The sequence below is a fragment of the Paroedura picta genome, chromosome 3 (assembly GCF_049243985.1).
Source record: "Paroedura picta isolate Pp20150507F chromosome 3, Ppicta_v3.0, whole genome shotgun sequence".
In the NCBI taxonomy this organism is placed as follows: domain Eukaryota; kingdom Metazoa; phylum Chordata; class Lepidosauria; order Squamata; family Gekkonidae; genus Paroedura; species Paroedura picta.
The window spans coordinates 145298143-145308730 of NC_135371.1; the positions used below are offsets into that span (position 1 = coordinate 145298143).

At 40.7% G+C, this 10588-nt stretch overlaps 1 protein-coding gene across 1 annotated transcript in view; it reads left to right on the plus strand.

The window, feature by feature from the left end:
* Positions 1–8569, plus strand: part of CACNG4 (calcium voltage-gated channel auxiliary subunit gamma 4) — a 72074-nt gene extending 63505 nt beyond the window's left edge. Inside the window, exon 4 of the mRNA XM_077328391.1 lies at positions 1128–8569. Within this exon, the coding sequence (XP_077184506.1) occupies positions 1128–1669 (542 nt within the window). The 3' untranslated portion in view covers positions 1670–8569. The remainder of the gene's footprint in view (positions 1–1127) is intronic.
* Positions 8570–10588: the final 2019 nt, after the last annotated feature.

The following is a 10588-nucleotide window of genomic DNA, read 5'->3' on the forward strand; positions in this document are numbered from 1 at the left end:
AACTGACCAGTTTGCTGTACCTTCAGAAGTTGCATAGAGTTCGGTCTGTAGTAGTAGTAGTAGTAGTAGTAGCAGCAGCAGCAGCAGCAGCAGCAGTTTATTAGATTTGTATCTGGCCCCTCATCAGCATCTTGGGGTGGCTAACAATTTAATATTAAATACAACATAAAATACAACATAGAGCCTCTGGTGGCGCAGAGTGGTAAGGCAGCGACATGCTGTCTGAGGCTGTCTGCCCATGAGGCTGGGAGTTCAATCCCAGCAGCCAGCTCAAGGTTGACTCAGCCTTCCATCCTTCCGAGGTCGGTAAAATGAGTACCCAGCTTGCTTGCTGGGGGGTAAACGATGATGAATGGGGAAGGCACTGGCAACCACCCCGTATTGAGTCTGCCATGAAAACGCTGGAGGGCGTCACCCCAAGGGTCAAACATGACTCAGTGCTTGCACAGGGGATACCTTTACCTTTACAACATAAAATTACATTAAAATACAATATAAACATCTTAAACTGTAAAATACATCCAATTAAAAGCCTGGGCAACCTACTCAAGCGCCTATCGACCACAGACATAGGTTCACCCAGTCAGTTTGGGCAGCAATTTCCAGTGCTATAATAGTACTTTTATTGCCATTGCATTACTCAGTGCCAAGAAGCACTGGAGAGTTGTGTGATTCCATGCTTTAACTAAGCTGTCAGTTCCTTGGCTGCAGACATACTTCATGTAATCCTTGCTATACTCTGATTCATAAGTTTTTCAGATGAATTTATTTTCGGACTTATGCTGTAAGCACACTGTACAGGACAGAGAATGTAAATTGTTGTACTCATATTAGGGTCTCTGAATGGCAGAGACGTGTCTACTTCAAATGTGAAACTTCTTGGTTTTAGTGTCTGCCTGTGATGGCAGCATTCAGCCATGAACAATTCTGGGGATGATCTCCATTAGTATTGGAGGTCTGCTTCTTCTTCTAAAAGAGGACATTGCTTAAATTAGATGACCTAATTTGCCTCTGTATTGCTCTACTATGGATAAATCTTATGGTACAAGCCTACGAATCATCATTACGATGATTTCTAACTAAGCATTATTTTCCTAACAAGACTGTTTTTCCCCCCTTCTTTCCAGGATTGAGTAACATTATAGGAATAATTGTCTACATATCAAGCAATGCAGGTGATCCTAGTGATAAACGGGATGAGGACAAAAAGAACCAATACAATTATGGCTGGTCTTTTTATTTTGGAGCCTTGTCTTTCATTGTGGCTGAGACTGTTGGCGTTCTAGCTGTGAACATTTATATTGAAAAGAACAAAGAAATGAGGTTTAAGACCAAGAGGGAGTTCCTTAAGACTTCTTCCTCTTCTCCTTATGCCAGGATGCCAAGCTATAGATACAGGAGGAGGAGGAGGTCCAGGTCAAGTTCACGATCTACAGAGCCTTCTCCATCCAGGGATGTTTCTCCTGTTGGCATGAAGATGGCAGGTTCGGTTCCCATGAATGAGATCTCCATGTACACACTGTCCAGGGAGCCCTTGAAGGTCACAACAGCTGCAAGTTACAATATGGAACAAGATGCTGGTTTTCTTCAAGTCCACAATTTCCTTCAAAAGGAATTCAAAGAAGGACTTCATATCAATATGGTCAACAGGAGAACCACACCCGTTTGAATGGACTGCTTGCTTTGCTGAAACAAACAAAAAGAAAGCAAAAACAGGATCTTTTATACACAGAAAGGGGAATGTGGGGGGGGGGGAGGCTTTAACACACTACAAGGTAAAACTATATGGTTGCAAGCAGAGATACTGAAATACTACCTGAAAATACAGAACACATTTCTATCTGATTTTATAAGCTCTTTTAGAATTTGTTTGATTAAAATTGTCAGTGTTACAAAAGCAATTAAAATCAGCAGCTCTTAGCCCAGAACTTTTGTAGTATGTACAGTGTAATTTGTGAAATGGAAAATGTTAGCTATAGTAGATTTTAGAGCATTTCAGTGTGAGCTTTTTTCTAGATCACTGTCTCCATGGAAAGATAACTCACAAAAGTATCCTCGTGTTCTGAGCTGCAACAAATGGTAATATATTTCTGCCCAGAAGCAATTACATTGTAGAGAAAAAGGCAAAACTGTTTGAGACCAGCATGAAACTGTACTGTATCATTTTACTCTGGATTCAACATTGACAGGGCAAGAAGAAAACTGAATCAATATTCTGCAAATAGGTCTTAGGTACACTTGAGCAGAAACTAATCTGGTTTCTTAATTAAGACAACTTATGTTGCAATATGCCCTAACCTGAGCTCATTCTGCACACATAGGATGATGCACTTTCAATGTGCTTTGGCAGCTGGATTTTCCTGTGCAGAACAGGAAAATCTACTTCTAAAGTGCATTGAAAGTGCATTATCTATTGTGTGCAGAATAGGCCCTGGATGACTCCGGCTAGCCCAAACTTGTCAGATCTTGGAAGCTAAGAAGAGTCGGGCCTGATTAGTATTGGATGGGAGGCCAATAAGAGAGTCCATACTTGCTTCTCAGAGGCAGGAAATGGCATGCCCTATCTGAACATCTCTTTCCTTGAAAATCCTACAAAAGGGTCTTTATTAGGGTTAGGCACTTCGGCTACCGGAGCAGCTGTTCCAGCCTGAAGCAGCCATTGCCGTAGCACGGGGGAAGGGGCGGTGGCAGCGCACCACTCAGTGCTTGCACACAGGTGCCTGCGTGCGGGCACCAATTGGTACACTGACACCAACTGCCCTCCCCCCGCACCACAGTGCTGGCTGCTTTGGGCTGGAACGGCCGCTTTGGTGGCCGAAGCACCCAACCCTAAAGTTCACTGTTACTTGACACTTTCCACCACCATTTTGCAGTACAAACACTGGATGAAAGGAAGTCCAATAGGCATTAAGGTGAACACTGTGAGAAAGGAAAGTTCATTTATCATCAGAATGTTTCCTTTGCTACCGGAATGGAGGAGAGAGTGTATCACCAAGCTATTCAGTCCCTTCTTAACTTGTATGACTTGTCTACCCATACAGATAATCAAACAATATTTATAGACCAAAAAACCTACTTGTTAAAAAATGCCATGTACCTTGAACCTAGTCAATTAGTGCATAATAGCCACCAGGTGTACAAAAAAAAGACTCTGGTATTTTTTCAGTTTGGGTCTATTTGAACTCGGGTCTTCCTGTTCCGCCCCCCCCCCCATTGAAACAGAAAAGTGTTCTGCACATGTTTAGGGAGGCTCAGAAGGGGAGGGGGAGCCAAGCGCAGCAGGAGCCTCTTTCTTTTCTTTTCTTGAAAGGGGGGGAGAATTGGAGACAGCAGAGGAGGGGGGCGAAACCATGAGGCAAATATCTACCGACAAAAGTTAGGGCTTCTGCAGCTTCCGCTGAGACAAAATTAGGGCTTCCCCTTTAATAAAAGCTTACAGCCTTGGCCAATCAGGGCTTCTTTACCATGGAGTCTGCATCAAATTCGAAACAGCCAGAGATCTTCATGCTTTCTCAATCTGACTCTTCAAATATTGAGGGTTAAAAGCACTAAGATATTGCAGGATAAAGGTAGGGTCAGTCCGGATCAATCATGCTTGTTGCAGAGGGAAAATTTAAATAGGACAAAATCAAAATGGAAATCACATTCAGTGGCGATGGCAGGGACTGAATCGACCTGGGATTGGAATAAAAGCTCCGTGCAGACTCCACCCTGGACTGGCTCCCATTGCAGCTCAATATAATCTGAGCTACAAGGGGAGCTGAGGTGATGCAGAGCTCTCAGCTCCCATCACCCTAGCTGATCCTTGGTATAGTTCAATATATCCAAATAAAAGCAAAAAAAGAAAAAAAATTAGTTCAGCTGTACCATTGGTCAATCAGATTTTCTGATCTGTATTTGGTTTAAATAATACCCCCCAAATACAGGTAAATACTGGTGAAGTTTTTTTTCCCCAGGGGGTGTTGCTTGGTTTATGCTGAATGCACATCCCTATTAGCCATATCTCCCAGAAACAGGAAAAATTTGACTTCCAATATGAAAATCAAAAAGGGGGTGACCAAATGCATAGAAGTGAAGTCCCCAGTTCATAAAGAAGATACACTATATATTTCTAAACCCAGAATCACAAAAATCATGCCTTCCAGATGCCCCATTCCGATAAAATCTTTATGCATGAATGAAATTAGACATCTAATGGAATGAAGATATACTATATGGAGTCGAATCCCTGCCCTATCTGATTCAGTATTTTCTGCTCTAGGTTAGCAGCTCTCTAGGGTATTTGGCAGCGAGCTTTGCATGAAACCAGGGATATACTGTATGCAAAGTAAGTCCTTAAAATTAGTCATGGATATGATGCTTAGAGCAAAACCAGGAAATTTCTCAGAATTGAAGTTGCCGTCTATTCCATTTAATATCAGTGGCTTAAGCAGTGCATAATTAATACAGTTACTGTCTGATTACATTTATCCAATTCAGGTCTAAAGTTTAAGCATATCCATGAGTTCTGTTTTCACTTCACTTTTTTAGCTGATCTGAAAAGAGGCAATTTAAGAAATATTTGCAAGCTCTTGACAGCTCAGAGATCTCTTTCAAAAGTAGAAATAAACTGAAGTTTGGATGGAGATGCTACTTAGGAACATAAAAATGCCTTGTTATATTCAACTGAGTTATGTTTCTAGCATTGAATCAAACATCTTGTCTCTACCATTGGCTAGTTTCCTGGGGTTGATCGTTATTAGCAGGTAATCAGTTTCAGTGAGTAGCTGTGTTGCTTTGCAGTAGCCATTAAAGATTCCCTGCCTCTACACAGGAAGGTTTCTTATAGATAACTTGGCTAATAGCCATTAATACATTAATACAATTCTACTCCATTAATTTATCTAATCCTTTTTAAAACTAGCAGCCACCATATCTTGTCCTGCCATTTATCTATTCTTTTATTTAAAACAAAGTCAATTTGCAGGTAAGGAAATTTTATTTCATGCTTTCTGAAAATTTCCCAGGATTTTATTTTACCACAGACATGTTTAAGTTTTCAAATGATGAATTATTGGGGGGAGGGGGCTTTCCTAAAATTTAAAACAATGGGTACAATAAGGGAGAAAAGAAAATATGAAGAAGCAATCTGTGTCATAAATGTGCTATACTGAAGCTCTTGCTATTTTATACGTCTTCTTGTCACTGTGGTGCTGTTTTCCTGAATTATGTTTTTGCATTGTGTTAATAAACTAACGGGTAGAGTTTAGCATTCATTTGTGTTTGCTGTAGTTTAAATATCCATAGATAGGGAAAAGATATATTTGTTCACTTTCAAAAGATTTATGTAAGGTTATCTTTTTAAGAATTGTCTGCATTGAAATGAAAGCTTACTGTGCACACTTTGATTTTCTTTTTTCAGAAAGAAGGAAATACAAACCGTTCTTCCATTGGCAATATTTTTGTTAACTTTTGACTGGAATCTGCATAATTGTGTATATATAGTTGTACAATTCATTTTTCACTGGTGTCTAACAAAAATCTTGTTTACGTCCTCTAAGAATCATCTCCTGCCCATTGAGGGGTTTACTGTGTAGCTATGTTGTATACATGAATCATTAGGAAATAGTGATTTGGTTCAAACATAATGCAAAATGTTAACTGTGCTTATTCAAACATGGACCCACTATGGTTCATTTGGAGACATCAAACCAAAATATAAACCAAAGGATCTGAACCATAGTTTTCATGAGAAAAAGGAGGAGGAAGGTACAAGGGAGAGCAGACCTTTTTATTCCCAGTATTTTTTATGATGGGCTTCATCAGGGGATCTAATAAAATAAAGTTAAAGTAGATACCACAGCAATATAAATAACACATAATACATAAATGCTGATACAAATATTTTGTCATGTTTAAATTGTTTAAAATAGATTTGCAAACAAAGAATTCTTTTAAATTTTTAAATTACATTCTGAGCATAATATAAAGTATCTAACATTCACTAGTATGAAAACATGAAATAGGACCATATGATGTATTATACATTCTATTTATCTATTATACAAGAATTAAAGCCCGTTGTAGGTGATACAACGAGCACTAGCATGGGGGGGAGATCAGCAAAGAGAAAGAGGTAGAAAGAGTGATGATAATATATATATATATATACTAGCTTCAAAGCCCGTTCCTAAGAATGGGCCTTGAAAGGGCCTCCTCCCCTGGCCTCTGGCCAAGCAACTTAACGTGCCTTTGGGCTGCAGCTTGCAGCCAGATCAAGTGGGGCAGGTGGGGGCTAGCTGGCTCGTTAGCAGGCCTGGGACAGAGCTCCTTAGCAGGCAGTCAGCAGGCTGAGAGGCCCTCGTTAGCAGACCCTGCTCAGCAGGCCAAGAGGCCCTCGTTAGCAAGCCTTCCACCACAATCCTTTGCCCAGGGCCCTCTCCCCTTACCTGCTGCTGGCTCCAGGCACTGAGCCGCGTCTGAGAGCAAAGAGGCTAGAGTCCAGGGATGGAGGGCAGGAGCTGCAGGGACAGGACCCTGATTGGCCCTATTCCAACTTGGACAGCAGGACACGTCCCACCTCCCAGGCTGTTTCACAAATATATAGAGGAAGCATGGATAAGGGTATATAGATAAATAGAATTATAGTGAAAGAGAAAGAAAGAGAGGGAGCGAAGTAAATGGAGAGAGAAAGAAAGGAAAAAAGACAGAGATAGAGAGGAAGGAAAAGGAAAAGCCCCACCAGCTGCACTTACCTGTGGCTGGGATGGCTGCCTAGCACAGCGTCTTCCAGAGTTGGCGGGGCTTTTAGAGAGGAGGAACTCTGTTCCTTGTCCCCCTCAGCCCAAAGGACAGCAAGCCTGGTAGCACGCCAGGCTGCTGTCCTAGCTGCAATCACCCATGGCCTGAACAGCCCTGTTTGGACCAGCGGGGAGTGCAGGCAGCCCTCCCAGCTGCAGTCACCAGTGGGCCAAAAAGCACTGGCGCAGCCTCTGTGAGGGCATGACAGGGCTTCTTGGCCCATTGGTGAGTGCAGGCAGCGCTCCTGGCCACTCCCAGGCACGCTCACTGATGGGCCAAGAAGCCCTGGTATGGCAAATCTCACCTCGCCCATAGGGCAGGGCAACCCACCTCCTCTTGCTACGGTGGCCAGGAGCACAGTGGCAGCTAGTTCGCCAGAGCACTCCTGGCCAAGGTTGTTGGGGGCAGGCAGTAGTTGGACTGGGCCAATCAGGACGCACACAGTTTTGCTGTGCACATCCTGATTGCCCCAGAATCCTCCACCCATGCTCTGCCCAGGAGCGTTCAGCACTTTTATATATATAGCTAATGGCTACAGATAGATAGATTTTTTTTCTATTCTAACCCTACCTAACAGATCCTCTGATGTAGCTCATTGTGAAATGTATTCGGATCTAAAAGATATAATAAACTCTTGTACCTTGTTCTTCTGCTTTTCTCTTGCTCAACAGCATGGCCTTATTTTTTCTCCAGTTTCATATGATAAAATCTGGTGAATCATAGAATCATAGCGTTGGAATGTACCTCCAGGGTCATCTAGTCCAACCCCCAATTCTGGCTTGTTTTCTTGTGTTGCCCTTTGCCAGGATACCAACCAAGTCTCTGCTGTAAAGAATCTTCCATTCACAGAATCACATCTTATTCACTCAATAGAACAGAAACCTGGAATCCAGATAAGGGGTAGAGTTGCTTGTTTTTTATTACTTTTATTATTTAAAAAAAATTTAATTTCAAAAGACAGCATCAGTTAGAACTTTGTACAAACACTGAATGCCATCTACTAGCAATTGCTTATGTATATGAATATAGGTTCATTTCATTCCTTGGGCCTTTTGGGTTTTTAAAAAAATTTCAGCCATAAAGTCAAGGCTGCTTAATTTAATTCTTTTAATACGATGTTCATTGTGCAGTCATTATTCAGTTGTGCCCCAGGTTGCAATCCTGTGGTGAAAGGTGTGTGTGTGGGGAACCAAAACAAGAAAAAAAATTTCAAAGTGAAGTTTGATACTATATAGCTGCCAAGTTCAATGAAGTTAATTAAGCTTCAATGAAATGTTGCTATCTGAAGGTTTCATTTGATAATGGGATCTTGCTGACTTATGGTCATAGATTTTTTAAACTAAGGTTCTTTGAAAAGTGTGGCTGGTTTTTGCTATTTTCACTTCATTTTGTAGCTAAATAGTCTTTTATTGGCTGTGAACTCTTACGTGTGTTTTAGGAAATTTCTAAAATCAGTATTTTTCCTCGTTCAAGGGGCAGCACAGCATGCTGTGGTTTGGTTGCACTCAGATCTTCCAAGTGGAAGGAAAATCATCAGTGAAATTTAATTGAGTGTCAGTTTTTCATTGTTACCCTCATTTTGATGCTTTTCTCCCCCCCCCCCCTTGTATTGATTTTACAAACACTTTTCAAAGTGATGGAAACTGTTAAGCATAAGTCTATCAAAAGAAACAAAGTTCATGAGTTGATTTCACAGTGGTGCTTTAAGGTACTCTATGGTGTTTCTATCCCATCGCAAACATGGAATAACAAAAAGGGCCAAATAAAAATGAAAACAAATCTAAATAAAAAGGGTTCTTTCAATAGCTCAGTGCTATCTAAATTTTATAAACTGGATTTTGATCAAAGTTTCAGAAAGAAAGTGCTAAGCATTTTTGCATTGTGATTATTTTCAAGATCGGATATTCTTATGCAGTTCACTCTTGTCATCCATAAGAACACTTTAGCCCATGACTAGTTAAGACTAATGGCTACATATTGCTAATTTAAAACTGAGTTTGATCCCTGGCATCTTCTGAGCAGAGACTCCTCTGTCTTTGAGACTCTGGAAAGCTTCTGCCAGTCAATACTGAGGCATATGGACCAACAGTCTGGTGGTATAAGGCAACTTCATGTTCTTCCCATCCAGTAGTATTACACCAACACTGTAGGGATCTTACTCCTATGGCAAGAACATTTACGATCAAATTTTAAATACTTCATTGGTTGCAATGCCTGTATTTCTCATTAAATATGAAATTCAAAAGGTTGTGTGGGGATTGGTGATATCTTAGGCAGGACCATTCTTTATTTTAGGAATTGAATATGTTGATATCTGACACCAAGCCAGGGACAGCTGTAGTTCCACTAGAGGTAGGCTGGTTACTTCATAAATAGCCTTCTGCTGTTGATATGAGACTAGTACCCCAGTGAAAAGGTACAGGGAACAACCTTCATATCTCTCTGCATGCATATTATATATATAATGGTGCTTTGCAATTTTGTTTTGCATCAGAGTATTTGAGAGAGTCCATTACTGTTCTTTCTATCCACAAGGGCTAAACAGGTTCCTAAAATGTTGTTTTAAATGTAATTCTGTTTCGTCTTTATAATTATATTGTGTGTGCTGTACTTACTATTTGTTTTAATTAAAAAAATTAAACTATCATTGTATCTGTGTTGAAACAATATTCAGAATCTATATATGGCCATCACTATTTCACAGGCAGTAAATTTCACAATTTATTCATAGAGCTAAGAAGAACTTCCTGAACCTATTTGCCACCAGATTCATTAGGTACCCCCCAACAGTGCCCTTAATAGGAGTCTGAATGGCACACAGTATGCTTTAAATAAGGCGTTACAATATTGATTATTTAATATTTTATTTTATATTTATGTATTCCTAAAAAGAGCCTCTTGTGGCGCAGAGTGGTAAGGCAGCCGTCTGAAAGCTTTGCCCATGAGGCTGGGAGTTCAATCCCAGCAGCCGGCTCAAGGTTGACTCAGCCTTCCATCCTTCCGAGGTCGGTAAAATGAGTACCCAGCTTGCTGGGGGGTAAACGGTAATGACTGGGGAAGGCACTGGCAAACCACCCCGTATTGAGTCTGCCATGAAAACGCTAGAGGGTGTCACCCCAAGGGTCAGACATGACTCGGTGCTTGCACAGGGGATACCTTTACCTTTACCTTTATGTATTCCTAAGAATTTTTTACGTATTTCTAATAATGTCCTCATAATTCCTAATTCACCAGTGATGCACATTGGATTGACAGTTTAATTTCACTAGTACCGTTTGTGCATTGCGGTTGAAGAAACAACATAGGGAAAGCATTTTGCGGAATCGTGTACCCCAATTTTGCGCAATCGTGTACCCTCATTTCATCTACTTGTATCCCCTTGTACTCAACCTGTTCTATAAATACTAGAGTGTTGAATGTAACTGTCAAGGAATTCCAATCTGGACCCCGTGCTCAAGAAGCAGACTTTACAAGTTATAAGATATCAGTTTATCAAATAGGCAACACAACTCTCTAATAAAAGCAAGCAGGTTCAGAAAATAAATGCTAACTTAACTATTTTTAACACAATGAAAGATTGCATTAGATGGCACATTCTTACATTCATGAAGTCTCTGGCCTTAGCTTAAGCATTCTCTATAGTATTGTCCATTTGAAAACAGATCAAGGGCTTGTTCCATCAAAATCCAAGCGAGCTAACTTGACTCCAAATTCCTAAATGAGCTAAAGGTTTTTGTTTACATGGGTCAGATGATGATAATGAACCAGTCAGAGAACATTCTGGCTAGACTCCTCTAGAAGATTACTT